This window comes from Perognathus longimembris, chromosome 6, assembly GCF_023159225.1.
Source record: "Perognathus longimembris pacificus isolate PPM17 chromosome 6, ASM2315922v1, whole genome shotgun sequence".
Taxonomy (NCBI): Eukaryota; Metazoa; Chordata; class Mammalia; order Rodentia; family Heteromyidae; genus Perognathus; species Perognathus longimembris.
The window spans coordinates 37,525,473-37,551,181 of NC_063166.1; the positions used below are offsets into that span (position 1 = coordinate 37,525,473).

Consider the following 25,709-nt stretch of genomic DNA (forward strand, 5'->3'; position numbering starts at 1 on the left):
CACAGTGAGTTAGTTTGTCCTGTTAGTATCAACCTTGGCTTTACTAAGCAGAACCAGCCTTTTCTTGAAACTGTAACCCACTTCTCCTGTGAACCCTACCCAAAATTATAAAAGAAAACAAAAAAGCAACAGCAAAAATTCCAAGAGACAAATATTATTTTTAAATTTTATGTTTTTATTAGCTTTCCTATCATAGGGATTTTTCTTCTAAGTTTCCATAGTGGGGTGTGTGTGTGTGTGTGTGTGTGTGTGTGTGTAAAACCTAGCATCAGAAATCTATATTTTAAAGTGACAGGCTGAAATGAAAACAGAAGAAATAAAGCATTTCTTTCCTCCCTTAATCTCTTTTAAAAATCATAAATTTTAAATTAAAATTGAGGCTTCCCAATTGACATTTTTCCCTTGCTGTGATGTGTGCTTGGTTGGAGGCGGGATTTAATTCAGCGGCTGGAAGGAAGAGGATGGCCCCGTGTGGGGCCCTTCCTCCTATTCACAATGTTCAAATTTATAACTTCCCATCAATAATAACCCAGGACCCAGAAGTAAATCCTTCTCTTTCTTGAACTTCTACTGAGCTCCAGACCCAGAGCTCTCATCCTGGCAGTGAACAGAGACTGACTGTATACTATACTCTTGTTTTTACCATGGTTCTGGCAAGAGGGACAAAGAACATCAAGTCCCCACAGGCACTACCCTTGGTTGTAAGAGTTACAGCCTATGTGGAGTGGGATCAGCTTAGACAAGTTACTTGTGTCAGACCCAGTTGCCTTGCCATAAATGGGGATAATAAGCTGAGCATCAGTGGTTTATGCCTGTAATCCTAGCTACTCAGGAGGCCAAGATCTCAGTCTCAACATTCAAAGTTAGGTGTGAAGAAAAATCAGACTACTATCTCCAGTTTACTAGCAAAATGCCAGATTGGGAACATGGTTCAAGTGGTAGAGTGCCAGTCATGAGCAAGAAAGCCAAGTGAGAACACAAGGCCCTGAGTTCAAGCTCAAGTACTGGTACACCAAATTAAATTAAAAATGGGAATAATGGAATGCCTTTTTCATAAAGATGCTGTGAGTTATGAGGAGTTAACTTTTGTACAAAATGTTGAATGTTCCTGGCATAGATTGTTCATTTAAAAATTTGCAACCAAAAAAATGACCATTTCCATGAAGTGGAATGAGTGTAATCACAACATCCACAGGACATAGAAGCAAGGCTTCATTCAGATCACACAGGAAGGAAGACAGATAGGAAGAAAAGTTGTGTCGATAAGACGATATCTAATGAGGACATTGTAGTAATGGAGAACAATTTAAAGAAAAATCATTTTTGAAAGTTGGATTTGTTAATCTTTTATTGAATTAGATAGCTTTACATAAATACATCATTTTATTGGCTTACATTAAATACATTTTTAAAATATCATTTTCTGATTATATAAGTCTTATTATAGAAACAAAAATAATAAAAATATTAAAAAGAATTCAGACACCTACAAGTTGATACACCAGCTGGGAACATTTAGGTGAATTCCTATCCATTTGATATATTTTGGTCTTCTAATGAATGCACTGTGCTTCCCAAACATATAACTATGTGCACATATCCACAATAAAAAGTGAAATTGCACTTTCTCTGCTTCTCAATCTTGATAAAACCAATATTGTGTCAATATTACAGATTTTTCACTAGGATTTGACTCATTCTGGTCCCTATGTATACTTAGAGTGTGCATGGATACTCTTTGATCACAAATGAAATTGTGTTATATATTTTACTTATTACCATTCCAGGCAGTGTGTCTTGGACAGTTTTGTGTATTGGTACAAATACTTTTTTGTTTTTGCCAGTCTTAGGGCTTGAACTCAGGGCCTGGAGATTGTCCCTACACCTTTTTAAGCTAAAAGCTAGTACTGTACTGTCCTTGAGCTTTTTTTGCTCAAGACGAGCATTCTACCACTTGAGTCACAGCTCAAGCAGTTAATTGGAGATGAGCTTCATGAGAAGGAGCCTGGGCTGACATTAAACTGTGATCATCAGATCTCAGCCTCCTAAGTAGTTAGGATTACAAGCATGAGCTACCAGTGCTACTTACAATGTTCTTTATAATGGCGCTTTGATATGGTTGTGTCATAGTTGATTTGGTTTTTCATGTACAAGTATTCAGATTGACAATAATTTAGATTTCATTTGTAGGTATCTTCATCACAGCATACCATTCTACCTGAATGTTGGACATATATGTTATACAAACAATTCTCTGTTGACATTTAGAAATAGCAATGCTAAGCCAGGCATCAGTGGCTCATGCTTATAATCCTAGCTATAATCTCAGAAAGCTGAGATCTGAAGATCACCGTTCAAAACCAGCCCAGGCAGGAAAATCTGTGAAACTCTTACCTCCAATTAAGCACTAAAAGATATCCAGAAGTGAAACCATGATTCAAGTGGTAGAACACTAGCCTTGAGCAGAAAAGCTCAGGAACAGCACCCAGGCCCTGAGTTCAAGCTCCAGGATCAGCACACACACACACACACACACACACACACACACACACACACACACACACCAGTGCTTTACCAACGAGATCACAGTTTAAATTTGGGTACTGCCAAAACCCCTTTTAAAATGTCTACTGCTTTATAGTCCAGACATGATACATGAAACTATCAATTTCTCTATACCTTCATTGGTACTGTTAACATTTGTCTCAATATTAGCATATATGATGAAGAAATCATGACTATTTTAGTTTGCATCCCTGTAATTATTAGTGATGTTGAGCATCGTTCATGTTTATTGAATATTGTTTATCTGTTCTTACTGAAACATGTTAAGAATTGACCAAAAGAAACACACTTGCAGCTCTTAGATCACCAAGTTGTCGATATAAAGGAAGGAGATCCCACTTGTTTCTTTCTCACATGGCTAGCCAGTTGCCAGAATGCCATGCATTGATCAGACCTATCATACTCAATGATTTTAAATGCCATATTTATTGCATATTAGCCTTGAATATACATGTTGCTCAACCCATGTATCTGCATATTCCTGTGTCATGCCAATATGAGATTAAATTAGAGCTTCACTTCAGTCAGCTATAATCACAGTAATGTGAAGAAGAGGAGGAGGAGGAGGAGGAGGAGGAGGAGGAGGAGGAGGAGGAGGAGGAGGAGGAGGAGAAGTGGAGGAGGAGGAAACGGAGGAGGAGGAGGAAGAGGAAGAAGAGGAGGAGGACAAGAAAATAGCAGCTATCTAGCTATCTTAGGCATACAAACATACCTGTTTGTTCTCAGAACCTGGGGCTGGGCTAATCTGGATGGGACTTGACTGTCCAGATTTGCTTTAGTTCAAGAGTTTCACCTCTTGGTTCATCATCGTTCGACCAGTTGACTGCCAAAATGCTTTTCCCATGGTAAAAAAGCAGAGTTGTAAGACCATATGCTTTGCAGGCCACTGTTTGAGTCACTTCCACTATCCCACTCTTACCCAAGCCCTTACAGGAACTGTAACATGGCTCAGGCCATAGACAGAGGAACTTGAAGTTCAGCTTACCAATTGGCAAGGCTCCCCAGAGTGGTTCTTCTCATTTAACATCTTGCTTCTTAGCTATGTTTTTTCACTTTATTTCTTCTATATAAAATTCTGAATATGCAGAATTTCAAACAAAACTTTGGATTTGGCTTATATTAACATTATAAACTAATTTGGATAGAACTTATATTTTTATAATATTAATTCTTCACATCCAATTAAGACTATATTTCAACTAAAAACTTGTGTTGAAACTGTATTGTCTCTAGAAGTTGCCATATCCTTAACCATACTGATTCTGTCTCCTTAATTGAATTTTCCACTTATGGCGAGTGTGAGTTCCTGTACACTGGCTTCTGGCTCCTTTTTCCTGACATCTAGAATCTTTGACCACTTCCTAGTGTTATGTATTTCCCCATCCACAGATGTACAGAATATTCTCAATATACCCTCCCATTCATGAATATGTCCCTCTAACCCTTGTGCTATTATCTGTTAAGTTATAAGGTCTAGAGATTAGATTAGATTCATCTTCATGTTTTGGGGTCTTTTGAAGGAAAGCAAAGTGTTTCTCAGGGCATTTAGTGGATTAAGTTTAGGTACCTTTACATTTACCAGTAGAATCAGGTTTCATTAGTCTGTCCATTATGAAGTTCCTCTAGATTTCAGCCTAGACCCATTAATTCCTTAGAAATGGCAAAATGATATTTTAATTCATCATTCCTTGTACACGTATTAGTATCAACTAGTTTATCACCTTGAAGTAAAAACTGCATATGCCTTTTCCTTCTCAGTATTTAAGTTAATAAGTTTATTCCTAGCAATCTACAAAGGTAACTAATGCATTTTTTAAATATTCACTTTCTTGGAAGTGTGGCTCACACCTGTAATTCTACTCAGGAAGCTGATGTCTGAGGATCTCCATTTAAAACCAAGCAGGCAGAAAAGTCTGGGAGACTCATCTCCAGCTCACCAGCAAAAAGCTGGAAGTGGAGCTGTGGCTCAAGTGGTAGAGCAGCCTTCAGTGAAAAAGTCAAGTGAGAACCCTAGTCCCTGAATTGAAGCCCTGGTAACAGCACACACACACACACACACACACACACACACACACACACACACACACACACACAATTAATTTATAAATACTAAAATATTTTATCTGCTCCTATGATTTGCAATAACTACCATTGAGATCTTTTCTCTTCGTAAGTGGTCAATTTTATTTTCATCACACTTGTTCACCAGTAAGCAGTGAGTGGAAAACTCACTGTTTACACAGTTGATCACTTTGCTGGCAGCCTGGCGGCTAGAGACTTCCCATACAGCCCTGAGGTCTCCGGCCTCTGAGGTTCCACATTACGAGCCGTCCAGGAATTCAGTGCAGGTGGCAGAATCCTCATTACTCTCATCCTCTTTGGGTTCATCTTGACAGAATTTTGCATTCAGTCTGTGATAATGGCCAAATTGTACTGGTGCTCTCCTTGTCTTAGGTTTGTTTATAATTGTCTGTACTCTGGAGGAGGCTTTTTTCTTTGACATTCCTTGATGGCCTCTGCTCACTTTCAGTGTTGTCTTGGCCAACTTGACTTTGGACCTCGGGTGAGAAACAGCCTTCTTTTTTCTTCTCTGCTGATTACTTGAGGATGGATTTTCAGACTCTTTGTTGGAAGTTGATGACTTTCTGGACATCTTTGCCACTTGATGTCTGCCAGTGGTCTCCCCCAGGGCCTCCTGACTGTCCTAGGTACTTTCAGAAACTGTGTGGCCACACCCTTCCCATTGTTTCCTCATGGAGCATCCTCCCAACCAGCACAGCTCTGGCCCTGGAGGGGCTTGTGCATCACAAAGCACCACCCCGCTTCCTGTGGAAGGGAAGTTGGAGGAATAGGGCCTTGCTTTAACACCCCTCATCCCTCTGTGTCTCCCTGTAGCAATTGTAGTTGGTCACACAGCAGGCAGGAAGCAGGGGCTTCTCCACATATTTTTCATGGACCCTCAGTTCAGTGTTACATTCTGTTTTCTTCCATTCTTCATCATAACCCAAGTCTTACCTATAGCTGTTCAAGGGAATGTGACCATATTTGAGTCTTGGTGGAGATATGATCATTCCACATACCTCCTATAAATGGCTCTTAACTATCTTGAAGCTCCCTTTTTGGGGAAACCATCCACTTCTTTTTCCCTGTGTCCACAGCTGTTCCTTTGGTGTTTGGTTTTCAGGATTGAAACCTCTGCCTTCAGATTCTCAAGACTTCACAGTGTAGAGTTGCTGGGGAGTCTCCCCTTCAAGCAGAGGTCAGGCTTAAGTTTTAACAAGGTAGGTGGCAGGTGAAGCAGATAATCATTGCTAGAAATTGTGCATCATGTGTATATGCAAGTAGCTACCCTAAGACTATCGTGTTCACAGGGCTGGGATGGGGAGGTAGCTATTCAACATTGCTATTATTGTCAAGTGCAATAGGAAAGGGAAAGATATCTAGATTGGAAAGTCAAATTAAACATCTTTTATTCCACGCAAACAGTCCTGCAAATCTAAGACATGTGCTTCTAGAAATAAAAAAAAAATCAAAATTAACAAGATTCAAAAGATAAAATGTATCAATATTTCACCCTAGTTTCTTATACTGGTCATGGCCAATTAGAAATTAAAAGCAATGCAACTGAAATGTGGAAATAGGAAATATAAAAATATAGAGAGGAAGAATCCTAACAAAATCTCTAGAAGATTAGCTTTAGACCAAAAGTTATAAAACACTGTGGATATTTCTCTCATCTAGAGAGCAAATAATCTATGGTCTGTAGATTTCCTATGCTTTTATTTTTAATTCATATTTTAAATTAATTGATGTTTATTTTGATGTATAGGAAATGTACTTTTCCCCATCAATTTTCTCAACTGAGTTTAGTAAATAATTTTTTAAAACAAACTTCATATATATACATATATAGCATATATATACATATATATAGCATGTATATACATATATATATAAAGACACATGCATGCTATCATATCTATTTCTTGGCTATCCATTTTTGATCCATTTATCTGTTTTGTATAAGTTCTGATCCATTAACCTATTTTATATAAGTTGTTAACATTATTGAAGCTTTTGGTTTTCTGCAGTATCTTACAGGAGGATCTGTCCATAAACATCTTCTAGTAAAGGAAAACATCATAATGTCACCCTTTAAAACTTTCCATAATGGTACTTCCAGGACTCACAAGTCTTACAAGGAGATTCTGTCTCCACAACAAAACCATTTGGCTATTATTATAAAACAATAAAAATGCTCAAAATACACAAAGTACCCTTTCATTTTCTGGATGTTTGGCAGCATCTGGTAGACAAATATGTACATATAAATAAATGTTCAATGTTCTTCACATATATTCTTGGCTTATTTTCCTCTTAAATCTAAGTGCTTTTCTCATGCATTTACTTAGAAAAATAGACCTCAAACTCCAGTGTTCAGCTCTTCACTCCTTACCTGTTGTCTCTGTTTAGTCTCACTTGGGAAGGAAGCTAAAGTTGGGGTAAGGTGTCCTTAGCCTGCAACCTCAGCTTACTCAGATATAATTACTATTGGCATTTTGCCTCCAGAAGTTAGCCAGACAAGTGGCTTAAAGGAATTACATCTCACACTTCTGAGGGCCAAGGGGAGGCTAGACACACTGGTTATGTCACCTGGAATCTTCTGGGAAGATGAAATGGCTTTGGGTGGAATGAACTATTGATAGATGCAAAAACCTGGGCACATTTCAAATAATGGAGCCCAAGTCAATGAAATGATCTCTAAAAAAAGAGTACATGCTGTGTGATTCTACTCCTGTGGCACTCAGGACAGTTTACAGTGACAGAAAAGGAGGAACAGTTCCCTGGCATAGAGGTGGGACAACAGAAGGGGGAAGGAGTGGTCTTAGAGATGATAATTATGCACTGGCATAATCCTAGCTACTCAGGAGGCTGAAACCTGAGGATCATGATTCAAAGCCAGTTTGGGCAGAAAAGTATATGAGACTTAAATCCAATTAATCACCAAAAAGCTGGAAGTAGAGGTATGGCTCAAGTGATAGAGGAACAGCCTGGGGGGGGGGGTGAGGAAGTAAAGCCAAGTGAGAGTTCAAGGCTCTGAGTTCAAGCCCTAGTACACACACACACACACACACACACACACACTAGAACTGTTTGGGTGATGAATATACTTATCATCTCAATTGTGAAACTGCACAATTTGAATGTATGCAGTTTACTGGCCATTGAAAAATACAGTATTTCCTCAATATCTACAAGAGATTGGTTCCATGTTTCTTTCTCAGAATAACAAACTCTAGGAGTGCTCACAATTATGTGATACTTGGACAGACCCTACTCCTCCTGTATGCCTTAAATCACCCTTAGATTACTTATAATGCTCATACAACATAAATGCAGTGGAAATAGTTTCTATACTATACTGTTCAGGGAATAATGACAAGAAAAAATTTACAAATGCTTTATTTCAAGATACTTTTGCATTCATAAGTGAGTAAATGTGTAGATTTAGAACCCCAGGGTGTGCTGGGAGTGTGTGAGGGGGTGGTACATGACACCGTTGCATTAAATTCAGGCAAATGGAAGGTAAAAGTCATGTCATGCCCAGATTTTTAAGGCCCCCAAAGCCAACCATCAGAGTCCACAGTCAAAGCCAAACCACAAGGGTCGTTTTATTGCGAGTTCGAACCCGGACCCCCTGCGCACTCATTGTCAGTGACGCTGAGAGGCCCCGGGCACAATTCCAGCACAGCTTTTATAGACAGGGTACAGGGAAGATGAGGGAAGACGAGGAAGACCCCCGGTTACAAGTTCACGATTGGTTGACATTTGCCCTAGTTTACAGGTTGTCTCAGGATTGGCCTGGGTCTTCCCGCCAAAGTATGGCGCCAGAAGGCCTTAACCTTAGAGTACAGATTCGGGTGGGCCTCCAGGAGTGGTCATGTAGCCACATTCCTGGGGCCAGATGGTTCTTGTCTTTGTGTCCAGATCCGGGGCCAGGGTCTGAGACCCGGCACTTAGTCATGTCCAACCTTGAGTGGGCTCCGGGTGCGGACAATTAATCATGTCCCTGGCCAGATAATGCCCAGAGTCAGGTAGTACAGAGTTCACAGAAAGGGTGTGGGGGGCGGCATGTGGTTACAGAGTAGCTATAGGAGGACTGCTGGTATTTTTCCCCTTCCCCGTGGGTTAGCAAGCAAAGGTACAGAAGCAAAATAGCTGTTAGGGGCATAATGGTCACAATTTTATTCTCTATGCCCTCCAGGCAAAGAGCAGAAAGATACAGGAAATTGCCAGAGACCAAACCAGACCAAGAACACCAAAAGACTCAATGAACACCACACTATAATCAGAGTGGGGTCCAAGATGATTAGGTTGAACAGAAATCCTCATGCCTCACTGAGCTCATAAATCTCCTAGTGATCTTGGAGACTCTGACTGAGAAGGGGCCTGAGTGTCTGTATTTCTCATAAGTTCCCAAGTGATATCTATGCTGCTTGTTTTTCTGGCATTCTTTGAGGAGTGAGGGACCACACTGATCTCAATTTTGGTTGCATTTGAAAATCACTAGAGGGCTGGGGATATAGCCTAGTGGCAAGAGCGCTTGCCTCGTATACATGAAGCCCTGGATTTGATTCCCCAGTACCACATATACAAAAAATGGCCAGAAGTGGCGCTGTGACTCAAGTGGCAGAGTGCTAGCCTTGAGCAAAAAGAAGCCAGGGACAGTGCTCAGGCCCTGAGTCCAAGGCCCAGGAATGGCAAAAAAAAGAAAATCACTAGAGAGCTACAAACAAAATCCACATGCCTAGGTCTTATCCCACCCCCAGAGATACAGATTTAACTGACCTAGGGTTAAGCCTGAATGTGTCAGCTTTCAGTTGTAGTGATAGAACACCTAAGATAAATAAATTTATAGGAAGAACAGTATGTTTTGGCTAATGATTTCAGGTGTTTGAGTCTATGGTCACTTGACCATTGCTTTGAGGCCTGTAACAAAAAAAATACATCATGGCAGAAGCACATGACAGAGGAAACCGATTCACTTCATGATGGCTGGGAAGCAAAAGGAAGAGAAGAACAAGCCAAGGCCCCAATATTCCCTTCCATATCACACCCCCATAACCTAGCTTCCTCCCATTCGACCCCAGTTTCTGTAGGTTCTACAACCTCCCAATTGGCCAGGGACCAAGAATTTAGCATATGGGCCTTTGGAAGATGTTTTAGATCCAAATAATAATCCTTAGGAATCAGGAATTTTTAAATCTCTCCAAATGATTCAAATGTACAGGCAGGGTTGACAACCACTAAATCGCGAGAAAGTGATAAAACAAGTCAGGCAATGACAGTGACAGAACCCCAATAGTAACAGGGATAGAAGAGGGGTGATATGGACTAGATAAACCTACTAACCATGCCTCCAACCAGAATGAAGATAGATCCCATTCTTGTGCAAGTTTACTTGAGTATGATTTACTGTGTTTTAGAACAATGTTGAAGATGCTTTGCTGTTCTCATGTCAGGCTTGAGAATAAGTACTGGGAATAAGAGAGTGATGGCTAGACAGATAGCTAGGAAGTGAGGCATCCTGAGATACAAGCTAGCAGGAATAAAGGGCTTGTCAATGACCAAGTAAACCAGGGAGGCTGGTGGGCATACACACCTACCAACATGTCCTCAAGAACTTTCTATTAAAAGAAGACAATCTATGGCCTCTTTTCTTCCGTAGCCTAATGGGCCATAAGCAGGCATGACAAATGATGCTGCTGCCTTTCAATGTGTCCCAGACTTACTTTAAAAATCATTTTCAATTCAACTATTTTTCTAGTACTGTTAGTAGGTTGAAAAGTACTTTTTGATCCATCCTGCATATTTGCATCTGCCTTATAGAATTCTGATTAGGAAACTACGGATACATTAGAATTATAAAATGTTTAATGAGTCATGTCAATTTAATTGTGCTTGTTGGTGCTTCCACAGCCTGAGTTTGTCAGCATTTTACTGACAAATGCCATCATTTACAGGCTGATCTTTGGGTGCTGATTATGTTCCCCATGACTAAAAATATTGGGAAATGAGCTATGCTTTGTACAATAAGTCATTTTTCACCATTTGGTTGATTAAATTTCAGTTTAATAACATAATAAACCTGCAAGTCTTTAAAAAAAACGGTCTAGTCTAGTAATGGTCACTGTATTTAAATCCTAATGTAGAAGACGCGGTGTATCTGGATGATGAGAAGGAAAGACAAGAGTATGTCCTCAATGACATTGGAGTCATTTTTTATGGCGACTTCAATAATGTGAAGAGTAGAAGTTGGAGCTATGGTCAGGTGAGCCACTCAAAATTGGTCATTGTCAAGTATTTTTATTTGATATTTGTTGTCACATGTATATAAGATCCCTTGTGTCATTACTAGGCAAGCACAGTTTCCTGCTTTTCAGGATCCGAGACTCCAAGATAGAGCATAGGAGCAGAGACATAAAGACAACTGCATAATTCAGCAGCTGAAACCACGTCATCTTCCTCTTACTGCCAATGTTGCCAAGACCTGGGGGTTATAGGGCCAATGTGGCTATCACCAAGAAATACTCTGGCATCTTGATAATGATAAAAGAATACTGAAAGTTCTGTGCCCTACTCAAATGGCTTTTTTAAAAGTATTATTCTAGGATACTGCTAATCAGAAAAAATGTCCTACCATTTTGTCAAAGGGGACTTTCATAGACCTTTCATTGTCTTCAGCCTGGAATGATTGTCAGGCTGCAGAGCAGTAAACAGTGCTTCTTGAAGATAGTCCTTCAAACTACTTTCACCATGGTGCAAATGAATGGAATCTTGCTACATTTCCAGAAGAAAATGTATGGCCTGAAATTTTGTTTCACTAGAAACATAAGGAGAAAAAAGTGTCATTTCTTTGGGATATTTTTTATAGTTTTTGGGTTTGAACTCAGGGCACTGAGCTCCCTCATCTTGCTTATTTACAGCTGGTGCTCTACTATGTGAGCCACTTCTCCAGCTCAGATTTTCACTAGCTATTTTGGAGATGGAATCATACATACTATATACTGAACTTGGATGGGTATTATGCAAGATCTCTATACTTAAATAAATCTATTAGAACAATCAGAGCTATACAGGTAAAATCTCCCATCTTGCCATTTTACCACTATTTGATCTGTATTTTCTTTTAAAGAAAATTCTTCTATTGCTATGGCCAGCAGTTGTTTCTAAAGAAATTGGAGTGGCTACCAGACTTTCCTCATGATAACACAGTCTACTTTTCCTCAGCACTTGTGCCCTCTCTTAGACCCAAGGTCCACTTTGTCTCAAGAGAGGGCATTCTTCAAGTGTGGTCCTCTTCTATGGGGGGTACAGGTCAATCGCCTCTGGATTACCTTCCTGTGACACATTTGAGAGCCATGTACACAGGACTCAGGTTACTCTGGTGTTCTTATCATTTTAAATGACTTTAGTAAGTCATTTGTTCCTTCTCTGTTGGGTACTGGAGCTTTGGAAGGATCTTCTAAACTAACTGGCACAGCTCTCTGAAGAACTCAGACCAGCTTGTGATCTTTGTGTGTACATTAGCTCTTTGATAGTTCTGTTTGCATTTCTGGCTTCCTTTTCTTTTTCTTTTTTTTCTTTTTTCTTTTGCCCAACGTGGGGTTTGAACTCAGGGCCTGAGCACTGTGCCTGGCTTTTTTCTTTTTTGCTCAAGGCTAGCAATCTTCCATTAGAACCACAGTGCCACTTCCAGCTTTTTCTGTTTATGTGGTGCTGAGGAATCAAACCCAGGGCTTCATGCATCCTAGGCAAGAACTCTACCACTAGGCCACATACCCAGCCCCTTTGGCTTCCTTTTCTGCTATTCTTCACTTTTCTGAAAGATGAAGAAATTAGTTTCCTTTCTTCCATTTTAATGGTTCATATAAAAGACTAGAGTAGGTAAGTATGTAGTCCACATTTTTAAACATTGGGTTGTGGTTTCACTTTTACCTTTCCACAGAGCAGAATGAGCATGATGTAGACTCTCATTTTTTCCCTAATTAGTTTGAAGATGGCATCCTGGATGCTTGCTTGTATGTGATGGACAGAGCACAAATGGACCTTTCTGGTAGAGGAAATCCCATCAAAGTCAGCCGGGTTGGATCTGCAATGGTAAGCCATAGCCCTTGATGACTGAAATCTATCATACATGCTATTAGCCCCCACAGAGTATCAGTTCATTAAGAGCTGTTGAAATAGTGACTTACACTTAATAAACTTTTATTTGTTAGACTCTAGTTTATGTTACCCAGTATAGCTCTTGAATTCTCATGTACTATCAATTTTTTCTCTCAATACTCTGTTTCTTTAGTTTCAGACAAATGGTGATGGAAATCATCATAGTATTAAGTGCTTATCTTTAAGGACTTCTTGCCTAGGGATGGAGAAATAACCATGACAAAAACATCAATGACTATAACCAAAGGATCAATCAATCTATCAAGATTCACAGTTCAGACAAAGATTCACAATATAGATTCTCTCTGTGCTTCCACTTATAATAAGTGTAAAGAAATGAATAGCTCTGAATAAACCAATCTCTTGCACAATACTTTGCCTTCGGGCTTTAGCACTTATGAAGTGGGTATTGATTCTCCCAGCAGTATCATGAAAAAAAACAAAACAAAACAAAACATACCATAAGTGATAAGAGTCTGTTGGTGACAAAGGCTCCACCACAACCAGTTCTGCTAACTTTTAATCTAAACACATTCTGCCTTTCAAGTTGATCTCTGCAAGACAGCCTGAGATAGCCTCAAAACTGTAGATCCTCCAGTGAAATGACTGCAAGGAGAGAGAAAACCTGAAGGCTTGTGTCAGAGGAAGTGACCTTGTGTAGTCCTGGACCATACTGATATACCCAGTCTACATTCAGACCCGAATACAGAAAGTTGTATCATGTCTCATTCAGTAGAAAATATTTCTGATGACAGAAATATTATGTTAGGCTGTATTTTATACAAGAACTGGGGAAAATTACTTGTATTATCCATGCTCTTAAAAGTTTTCTGAACAACTTTCCCTGGGAAGAATTTTGTTCTTGAGTTTGATTTATATATATTTGAGTTAAACATCATAAATATTGCTAAGTTGCAAATATTAGTCTAGGTGATGATATAGCAGGTTAGTTTCTGCCAATCCAGTAAGAAGGTTGATTAAAAAAAAAAAAAACGTAAGTTGGGCACCAGTGGCTTTTGACTGTAATCTTAGCTACTCAGGGGGTTGAGATCTGAGGGTCTTGATTTGAAGCCAGCCAAGGTAAGAAAGTCTAGGAGCCTCTAATCTCTAACTAACCACCAAAAGGGCAAAAGTGAAGCAATGGCTCACGTGGTAGAGCGCAGGTTTTGAGCAAAAACTCTCAGAGACAGCATTCAGATCCTGAGTTCAAGCTCCAGGACCATCACACTCACCCCCTACCAGCCCTCCCCACAAACACACACAAAAATTAAGTGTCAGTGGTTCATATGTGTAATCTTAGCTACTCAGGAGGCTATGATTTGAGGATTGCAATGCAAAGCCAGCCTGGGCAGCAAAGTCTATGAGACTCTTATCTTCAATTAACCACAAAAAAGTGCTGGAGCTGTGGCTCATGTAGTAAATGCCAGCTCAGGGATGGTGCTCAGGCTCTGAGTTCAAGCCCCACTATCAGCACACACACACACACACACACACACACACACACACACACACACGCACACACACACACACACACAGCTAAATGTAAATATAAGCAACAGTAGAGTTTAAAATGTGAAGGTAGGGCTGGACATGGTGGCTCATTCCTATAATTTCAGCCAGGGAGCCAGAGGTTGGAGGATCTTGGTCCAAAGTCAGCCTGGGCACACGTGAGAGACCTTATCTGAAAACAAAGTAAGGTTAAAAAAAAAAAGGTGGAGCATAATAAACTCAAGGTCTTGAAATCAAACCTCAGTAACACACACACACACACACACACACACACACACACACACACAGGTCAAGATACATATTAACATTTAAAGGCATAGTATAACTATAGGTTTATCCCAGTAGTAAAGTATATCCTTAACATGCGTGAGGCCTGGGCTCAATCCATAACAACAAAATTAAGAAATAAAGGCAGTTTTGTTCTATGTTAATAGAGTGGTAAACATTTGGGGAATCCCTTTGTTATAACCATTTATACAACATGTGTTAGATAGACAGCCCATCCTTTCTTTTCCTCCTTAGAAGTTACCACACCAGGCTTTTAGTGAGATGGGAAGCAACAGCTGGGAGCCAGAAATTTCTTCTTAAACATTCTAAAATGGTGTGTATAAGTGCACTCACTGAATCACTGTTCAACACAAACCAGTATACAAGGAAAACAAAAAGCTAACCTACTCCCATCTGCAGTGGCATCTGCCCAAGTGGAAGCTGTTAAATACTAAATTAAACATTAGCTGCAAATGCAAATTGCCTTGAAATATTACTAATTATAAAAAGCCCGTGGAGTTTTCATCTTGAAAATGTACATCCCAATTGAAAGGTTTGGAAGTAGACAGAGAGACACTGTTAGGGCAGTTAGTTGGTATGGGTTTGGGTTGGTGCTTGGAGCAGAAGAATTTGGGTGTGAAAGGAACAAGAATCCCACTCTGAGCAATTTCAGGCAATATGTCCATTCCATCATGTGTTGTTTACAAGACTAAAGATACATAGTTTACAAAGGTCTTTCACCTCTATAATGTCCTTAAACCTTAGAACAGCTCTGTGAATCTCTCAAAATTTTATTCTGTTATTAAAATACTGAACCTCCAAAAATCAATGGAAAGATCATATGGTGGGGAGTGGGGAGTTTCAAATGTTTTCTGATCATTCAGGCAATACCTCTCCTGTTTAAAAAGCCTTGGGATTGTAGCATGAAATTTCTGAGTGCAGATTAAGAAATAAAATATACCCAATTTCTTTTTTATTCATAATTTTATTTATTTTTTTCTTTTCATGCATTTTTATTGTTATTAAAAAAGTGGTGTACAGAGGGGTTACTGTTACATAAGGCAGGTAGAGCACAACCGAAAATATGAACAAAAATGATTCCTATTATGAAAACTTTAAAAATCTGAAAAAGGAATTGAAGGAGATTTAAGGAAATGGAAAAAACCTCCCATGCTACTGGATTTGAAGAATTAACATCGTATAAGTGACAACACTGCCTAAAGCAATTTACAAAGTCAATGCAATACCCATCAAAATCCCAACAACGTTCTTCAATTTAGTAGGAAAGCAATCCAAAAATTCATATGGAATAATAAAATACCTCAAGTAGCAAAAGCAATCCTTAGCATGAAGAATAGTGTTGGAGGAATATCAATACCAAACTTTGAACTCTATTACAAAGCCAGAGTAATAAAACAAACAAAAAAACAAAAACAAAAACAAAAACAGCCTAGTGCTGGCACAAGAATAGGCTTGAGGACCAATGGAACAGAATAGAAGATGCAATTTCTTAATGAATTTGCCTTAAAATGTGTATCTTTGGAACAGCTAACTAGAGTGAGTTGAAGCTAAGTGACTCCAGCCAGGATTGGTATCTACAGTGATGATCACATGCACATGGGATGGATTTGTTTTCCAGGGATGGACTCAGGCCTCAGGAACTGGACCTGCTTCATAGGAATTTTCTCAGGTGCACTCTCAGGCTAATATGTGAGGACAGAACTTTCTTTCACAGAATATGATGTTAGAAGAGGGATGAATGGGGCGTACAATTCCTCCCAGAGGAGTTACAAATTGACTTCAGTCATGCTATGATGAAAACCACAGCAGATAGAACTCTCCTGAGAGCAGTCGCTGTGGGAAGGACTGGAGGTGAGAAGCCATCTCTGCTTAGATACGTAGAGGAAGTGGAAGAGAACAAGACCCAGGAACAGGTAATCAGGATCCCAAAGAAAACTAGATTCCTGAAATGATGACCAGTCTAGCACTAAAGGTGACAAGGAGCTTGCAGGACACCAGGAGGAGGAGGAGGAGGAGGAGGAGGAGGAGGAGGAGGAGGGAGGAGGAGGAGGAGGAGGAGGAGGAGGAGGAGAGGAGGAGGAGGAGGAGGAGGAGGAGGGGAGGAGGAGGAGAGAGGAGGAGGAGGAGGAGGAGGAGGAGGAGGAGGAGGAGGAGGAGGAGGAGGAGGAGGAGGAGGAGGAGGAGGAGGAGGAGGAGGAGGAGGAGGAGGAGGAGGAGGAGGAGGAGGAGGAGGAGGAGGAGGAGGAGGAGGAGGAGGAGGAGGAGGAGGAGGAGGAGGAGGAGGAGGAGGGGAGGAGGAGGAGGAGGAGGAGGAGGAGGAGGAGGAGGAGGAGGAGGAGGAGGAGGAGGAGGAGGAGGAGGAGGAGGAGGAGGAGGAGGAGGAGGAGGAGGAGGAGGAGGAGGAGGAGGAGGAGGAGGAGGAGGAGGAGGAGGAGGAGGAGGAGGAGGAGGAGGAAAGTGGAGAGAGGGAGAGGGAGGAGGCGAAATAAAGGAGAAGGAGATGAAGAAAGAAGGAGGAGGATGAGGAGAGAAGAAGGAGAAGGAGAGGAGGAGGAGAAGGAGGGAGGAAAGAGGAAGAGAAGGAACAACCTGGCTCTTAAATGCACAACCTGCAGATAAAATGTTCTGTGGTGCTGTGTCTATGACCTTGGCCAGTTTTGTGGTGGGTACATCTTAGCATGTGGGATGTTCACACATCTCCAGGGATGTCAGTAGACTCTTACCTCCTGCACAGCCATACCAACTGTGACATTCAAACATGTCTCCAGATGTTACCAGTGACCCATTAACCCTTCTAGTGAGAAGCAGAACACCAACCCCTCTGTGGCTCAGTTTCTAGGCCTGTGAGAGAGAAGTAACACTCTGTTCTTCACTGCATAGAGAATAAACCACCTTAATTCCTCCAAATCCTACCCAGTTTTATCATCTGCTGAAGAGGAACTGGTGACAGCTTCAAAGAAGCTGAGCCTTGGCTCAGATCAAGAGATGAGACCCAGTTCTGCTTTACCTGCCAATGCACTGTGTGACTTCAGGCAACACACACAGCTCACACGCTCATGTATTTGTCTTTACAGTGAAACCTTGTCTGCCCACTCAAACCATGTTTGTCATTCCCATTGATAGCAACAATATATTTTTTTCTTTTTATAACCATATTCTCATTCCTTCAATTTTTTCATTTCATAAACTCAGATCTTCTCTAGTTATTGGAGATTGTTGTTATTTTGCTTTTATGGGAAAGTAGGAAATGTTGGTGGCAGGCCGGGGAGCCTAGGACTCTTGGAAAATCCAAGGAGAAAGGATAACCAAAAATCATGTAATCACATTCCCTGGAGGTTGAACCTGTGATGTTATAACCTCACATATGGCGACTTCTATTTTGACTATGAATACCGAATAGTGTACCTTACCAAAGCTATGCCACAGATTCATTTAAGAAGGAAAAAGAAGAAATTGAGTGTCAAAAAGAACCTGCACCGAGTTATACTTCTTCCAAGTCACATCCCTAGATTGTTGTTTTCTTTCTACTTCATTTCTAATGTGACAGTCTCCTCCAAGAAAATTTCCAGGAAATATACCAAGAAAGATGATAAGGATGTCTTATGCCACCTGAAAACTTTGCATTGATATAGCGTTCCATTGCCAGCTCTGAATGGCTATGAAGCCTATCAAAAACTATCAAACACTTGAAGACTATCAAACCCATGAAGACTATCAAAACACTTGTGCCATGGTATTATGTGCTCCAAACAGCAAGTGCTGAGAAAGAGGGACAACAGTGACGACAGGCTGGCATTGCTGTGAGGTGGTTACTGGGCCCTGCCTGCTCTATACTCTAGCTGATTGGATCTGGCAATGAGTGTGGGCTGAGCACCTTCTCATGAGGCAAGCTGCCATTGCTGCAGGTGAACTGCCTGCTGAGTCACTGGGAACGCCAGCATGTTCCTCGAGCCTCCCTACTTCTGTGCAGGTTTGTTCCTATGGGCCAAGTCTTGGCCAAATGAAGATCTGTACAAACACCAGCATGTGAGATCTAGAGAAGTATTTAGGGGTCTTCCAGCTGTGGAAGCAGAGGCCCTCAGAGGGGATGTGATTCCCTTAAGGTGACATAGCAAATAAGTGGCTGTATCACCTCAGAGGGCCATTGACAATACATTATGATCAGTAACAAAATTACTCTAGCAAACTGAGTGGGTATCTCTTAAAATAGAGTAAGTCCCCAACAGCAGGTGAATTTTAAAAAAGGAAAAAGGGAATAAGTGAGAAAAATATAAATCAGATCATTCCAAATAGCCAAAGGTACCATGTCTCTGAGAAAGAGGTCCCTAAAAGCATTAGGTACTAAAGGCAGGGTGATGGTAGTAGTTGTGGTGATGATGACCGTGGAGGTGTGGGGAGTGATGGCTGCTGTCTGGTGGTGAGGAGGAAGAAGGGTGCTGATTGCTTTGAGGGTGGGAGTGGCTGGTGGTGATGATATTGACAGCAGTACACAATTGACACACTAAGTATTCCACCAGCATCTAGGAACTGGAGTATAGTTGTGAACAAAGCATAGTTTCTGTCTTCACAGAGGTTCTAGTCTAATAAAGAAGACCAACAAGTGAACAGAAAATGTACATGTCAACACATTTGCTGACTGAAATGAGCAAAAAATCAAATTTATCTCAAAGCTTCCCCCAATCTAATATTGGCCTAGTGAGTGTAGGTATAGCACATCAAAACATCAAGAGAATGGCTGACCAAGACATATGATTACCCATAGAAACTCCTTTTGCATGCTGGAAACTATATCCAAACAGCCAGGTACCAAAAATACTGAAGGAAAATTGTTAGTGGGTACCATAACTTGCTACTCTAGGGGGTTGGTTGCTTTGTAATGCAGAAAACATAAGGTTCGAACAGATGTTTTATCTCATAGTGTGTCAACACTTATAATTGCTTGATCCCTTGAAACAGTTCTGAGAAGAGAAAAGGTAATGTTAATGGGAAACTTTGGAAGGCACAGGAGAAGGAAAAAGGTCAATACGGTCAGATTTTAAAATTCCTGTGGTATACGTTATTGTCAGCCTGGACTCCCCTGCTTCCCTTGACGTATGCACATTTATTTTTAACCTTGGTCTTTTGCTGATATCGAGCCACGATGCCATCATTAATCCCCATTAATGCCTTGCCCTGACTGTGCCTTTGAGGAATTAATTCTAGATTGAACTTTTTTAACGGATCGATATTCTGTGTACTCTTTAGTATTATTAAAAAATCTTGACCTACAGCTATTAAATCTGACTGACCACACTAGTGGCATATCCTGGATTCTTCTTGAGCCCCATAAGAGAAAAGGACTTTATGACCTGTCATCTTCGAGGACATACAATGACTAGATGAACTGAAAACAATCTGTGTTCACATTGTCCACATTGTTCTTCTCTCCTTCTCATCCCAATATTTAGACATTTGTTTTCTACCAGACATTGTTGGCTCATGGCTAGGATCCTAGCTATTTAGGAGACTGAGATTCTTGTTTGAAGCCAGCCTGGGCACACAAATCTGTGAAAGTCTTATCTCCATTTAATCAGCAAAAACCAGAAGTGGAGGTATGGCTCAAGTAGTAGAACATCAATCTTGAGTAAGCAAGCCATTTGAGAGCAGGAGGCCCTAAGTTCAAGCTCCAGTACTTCACACACACACACACACACACACACACACACACACACACACACACAAATGTTATTTTCCTTTTCATACATGAAAAAGACAGTCACAACATTATTACTAAGCTATGTTGCCAAGCAACTCCACAGGGGATTTTCTACAAAACCATTTAGATTTTTGCTCTTCTTTTTTCTTTTTAAATCTTCCTCTAGTCATTTATTTGCCCATCTTGAGTGGGAAGTTTCACATTTAGCAAACGTCTTCATGCCAAAAAATCTTAATTACAAGCATTCAATACACACACAACACACACACACACACACACACACACACACACACACACACACACACACTTGCCTGACTTAAAAATCCCACATCTGAGTCAGTCACAATATTTTTTTAAGCATTTGTTTTGTTTTTGTTGCCAGTCCTGGGGCATGGACTCAGGGCCTGAGCACTGTTCTTGGCTTCTTTTTGCTCAAGGCTGCTAGCCTCTACCATTTGAGCCACAACGCCACCTGCTTTTTTCTATATATGTGGTGCTGAGGAATCGAACCCAGGGCTTCATGTATACGAGGCGAGCACTTTACCACTAGGCCATATTCCCAGCCCCACAATATTTTTTTTAAAAAGAAACAAAACAACAACAACAAGTCAACGTACTAAGCAATACTTAACTGTGCCTTTGATTGTAAAGCGGCCCAAAATCACTCTCTTGGAGTGAACTGTTACAGAGAAATCTAAGAACTCAGTGGTCACTGTTACTAACCTTTACCACCAAAGAGCTTTTTGTTCATGTTGGATCTTATTTTTGAAAGGAAAAATCATCTATTAAAAAAGCATGATTATGTAATCACAATTGGTTTTCCCATTCTTGTGCCTGATTTAGCTAACTGCCATTCGGAACTTCTAATGGTGATGATGGTGGCAGTGGAGTATGTAATTTCCGCCAGCAGATAATGGGTGTGAGCACGGTGACACCATTCAGGGCCACCTAATACAATTCTGATGATTGTTTACAAGAATGACAAAGGCCTGCTTGCATTACTAACCTGCAGGGCCCTGGAGTCAAAATTCCCAGGCTGAAGCTCATTGCCAAGTACAGGCTTCTGGAGGGAAGCAAACCTGTTAGCCTTTATTTATACTATTAGTATCTATCTGTCATGAACATACGTGTCAGGAAAGAAATTCCTCACTTGGTGATAGGAAAACAAAGTTAAAGCCTGCATTGCTTTTCCAGTGATAACACAACTCAATGGACAGAAGCTCATCATAGCAATGTTTGGAGAAATTACTGGTTAGTATTGCTAAAGAGTGTGACACAGTACATGATGGCAAAATTCTAAATTCCCAATTCTCCTGTATATGTGTGTGTGTGCGCGCGCGCGTGTGCGTGCTGATTGAACTCAGAGACTCACTCTCTCACTTGCCTTTTTGTCTCAAAGCTGGTGCTCTACCACTGGAGACACAGCTCCACTTCTGTCTTCTTAGTAGCTAATTGGAGATGAGAATCTCATAGACTTCCTGTTTAGGCTGGCTTTGAACCATGATCCTCAGATCTCAGCATCTGAGTAGCTAGGGTTATAAATTATTAATTTTTAGAAGATTTTTGTTAAATCTTGAAAGCTAAATTAGAAGTATTAAGAATGAAAGACATTTCTATCTTTCTTATCATTCCCTAAAACCAAGGGAATCAAATGGTGAACAGAGAGGTCATAACAACCCTACCGCATTCCCAACAAAAGACAATACAACAAGTTATATGATTTGCCAGGGATTTTCATGTCTATTAAAGATTTTAACAATTAGCCAACCTATCTGAATCCAGTGGGAAAATAGAATTTACCTAACAAGAAAGCACTTTCATGGAAAGGCACTTTTGAGACATCATATCCATCTCATACCTACCCAACATGCAGATGGAAAGACTGAGGTTTCAGGAAGCTGAATGACTTTGTCATTTTGCTTGTTTTAGCCTCCAACTTCAAACCCCCTACCTCTACCTCCTATCTCATTGAGACTGTAGGCACATATGAGACAAGAACTAGATATATTGTAATTCAGAAGCTGCTTTGTTAAGTACTAACTCCTTTGGACAACTACTTAAACATCATTTTTAAGTCAAAATAAATAAATAAAAATACTTTCTTGTGACAGGTAATGGTACAATCATCCTATGTTTTCTTTTCAGAATTTCATAATCTGAGATTTTTTACATGTTGAACTATGACCCATCTGGAGTTTTTCTGCTTGGTATAAGGGCAAGGATCAAGGATGTTTGGGGTTTTGTTTATCTATTTTTTTCCTAGCAAGATTTGTTAAAAAGATGTTTGAAAAGGTTTTCATTTGCTGGAGATTTTCATTTTCCCTATCAAATTACTTTGGTGACTTCTTTGAAAATCAAATGACTTCATCAGTGTGTCTATAGCTCAGGACTCTGTTCTATTCCATCAGCTTTTTGTCTTTATGCTAATACAACTCAGTACATATAAGTGCATTGCTATAAAAATACTCAAATTAAGTATTCTACCTTGTTCTTCTTTCTCAATATTATTCTGATTACTCTAGATCTTTCCAATTTCAAAATGTCTGTTGGCATTCTCCCTAGCCCATCGTCTTGCTCTTGTAAACAAATATTAAGCCAGGTGTGCGTGGCTCAAGCCTATAATCCTAGCTACTGGGAGGCTGAGATCTGAGGATTGTAGTTAGAGGCCAGCCTGGGTAGAAAAGTCCCTGTGAGACTCTTATCTCCACTCAAAAACCAGAAGTGGTGGTGTGGCTCAAGTGTCTAACACAAAAAGGCTCAGGGATAGTGCTCAGGCCCTGAGTTCAAGCCCCACAACTGACAAAACAAGGAAATATTAAAAAGTGGCCAGTAATAGTACATCTGTCTAATCAGCAGAACTTTGAGTGCTCACTCTACGGTAAGTTGGGGCATGCAAAGACAAAACAGCACAATGATCTCCTTCCTTCCAGGAACACACAGTCTGCTTATGGGAATAAAGACAATCAAAGCAATGACACAATACAGAGTGACAAACAGGAGGACACACTGCTAAGCCAAGGTACACTGTAAGCATAGTACTAGTGTCAAAGGCACAGGTGATCAGGAGCAAAACTAGCTGAGATTTAAAACAATAAGGAGACCTTCACCAAGTAAAGGAGGAATTGCGGCTTGTGAAGGTCCACACTAGGAACAGACAAAGAGAGGAAATGAAGCAAGTGTATGTGACCCTGGCTGTTAAAAGTACCATGAATGCCCAGAAAGGATCAAATCTGAGGTGCCAGGAAGGCAAACAGAAATTCCTGCCATCCTAGTTCCTTTCTCTGTGTGTGGGCTGGGCAGCGTGCCCCTGAACTAACCTGTTAGAGTACTTTCTCTTCAGTAATATCTCCTGTCCTGTCCAAATAGCTTGGTAAATAGAATACAAGAAATAGGGCTGGGAATATGGCCTAGTGGTAGAGTACTTGCCTTGTATACATGAAGCCCTGGGTTCGATTCCTCACCATCACACATATAGAAAAAGCCATAAGTGGTGCTGTGGTTCAAGTGGTAGAGTGCTAGCCTTGAGCAGAAAGAAACCAAGATCAGTGCTCAGGCCCTGAGTTCAAGACCCAAGACTGGCAAAAGAAAGAAAGAAAGAGAGAAAGAGAGAGAGAGAGAGAGAGAGAGAGAGAGAGAGAGAGAGAGAGAGAGAGAGAGAGAGGAGAAGAAGAAGAAGAAGGAGAAGGAGAAAAGAAACAAAGAAACAAATAGATGTCTACATTCCCAGACCAATGATTTCCAATTTTCTACAACTGTTTCTTGTGTGTTTTTTTTAAATACCAGTTGAATCCAAAGGCAAAGCAGCTGTCATGGAGGAGAGATGGTAGCAGAAGCCCTCATCCTTACTATTCAGTCCTCTCTTGCTTCTCTCGCCTACAGTAGCTACTGATGTGCATGGATCAAATCTGGAGCATGAGGACATGGAAGGTCCTTTAATCCACTACTCCTGCCTCGTCTAAGATGCGTGGTTAGCAGACTGTAGTGACTGTAGTTCACAAAACCTAGAAAGCATTTTTACAAGGAGTGTTTTTTTCTCATTTCAAATTTAACTATATGCCTTCAAAGCTAGTTCATGCTACCCAAAATTTATAGCCAACAGTCTCGAGAAACAACTATAGACATGATTAAGGCATAAAAGTGTTTTCTAAGTGTTACAGAAATCCTGGCTTTTATGAGAACATAATTTTAGCAATGAAACTTAGCAGACTGTAATAGGTTTATAACAGAAAAGTCATTTCATCATAGCCATATAGAATGTGCATATGATAGAAAAAATACCTTTCTGTGTGTAAGAAGAGGTAGAAAAATGAATTGTAACTACACAAAATGTAAATGCTTGCTACAGGAAATTGAATCAAGAACTGTCATTTTTTTTACTTGTCAATATCACGTTAAAACCTACTGGAGCCCCATGACCAAAAGTACAGAGAGGTTCAAGAAGAGAGAACAGTTTTATCCTTTGACTTGTACAGAATCCCAGGACATATCCCAAGGTCAGAACCAAGCATGGCCGATCCTGCAGCTAGCCTTCCACAAAGGGCTTCCTACCCAAAAGGCCTTGCATTTCCTGTGCACTTCTCACATCCCCCCTCACCCCCCCAACCAGGAAGACCCACCTTCTGAAAGGCTGACCTTTTCCTTTCTGCCTCTCTGCATATGTGAACGAAGCCAGTTTACTTATTCCCACTGAGACCAGAGTTGGTGATCCCAGATGCCCCATGTACCTACTCAGTCATCAGAAGAAAAATGCAGCTGCTTGTTCTCCCTTGAAGTAAATACTGGGAAATTAGCTAAATGCGTGTCACAGAGTTGTCATCTTGATGATGTTTTATAAATAACTTTTCTTTTAACTCACAAGGAAAATACTTTGTTTATAAAATAACAATTTAGGATATCCAGAAAAGCTTATCCAGAATATCCAGAAATGCTAAAATATTAAGGTTAAATAACTTCCTGTAATTCATTTACATGTTCGTGTGTGTGTGTGTGTACACACAAGGGTGAGGGCATGAGTCTGATCAAAGTACACTGTATATACATATACGTGTGTGTGTGTGAAAACTAAAACCATTGATACTAACAAGAAAAATGTGAGGAAAAAACAGGTCACAACACAAAAAGGGCATTGTAGATCAAGAAAGCAATGATTGACATTTTGCCTTCTAATTTGGAAAGAGGCTTCCAAATTAAAACATACAATGCATTAGGATCCTCGTGTGACAGAATGGCCCTCATGATATTAAAAATGATTGAAAAGTACCAATCCTAAAATGCAGCGACCTGGGTTGGTGACTGCTTATATCTTACAGAGGCTGTTTAGGAAATTCCTCTTCACTGTAGGGTAATTACATTCAGTATATACTTCTTGGCTTAAAATAGGAAAGACTAGGCTTTTTTTTTTTTGTATACTGGGATTTGAACTCAT

At 40.4% G+C, this 25,709-nt stretch overlaps 1 protein-coding gene across 2 annotated transcripts in view; it reads left to right on the top strand.

Moving 5' to 3' along the window:
* F13a1 (coagulation factor XIII A chain) overlaps positions 1-25,709 on the top strand; it is a 210,318-nt gene that overhangs the window by 75,958 nt on the left and 108,651 nt on the right. For both annotated transcript variants that reach the window (XM_048348563.1, XM_048348565.1), the window contains exons 5-6: positions 10,779-10,897; positions 12,619-12,726. In XM_048348563.1, coding sequence (XP_048204520.1) covers positions 10,779-10,897; positions 12,619-12,726 — 227 coding nt within the window. The remainder of the gene's footprint in view (positions 1-10,778; positions 10,898-12,618; positions 12,727-25,709) is intronic.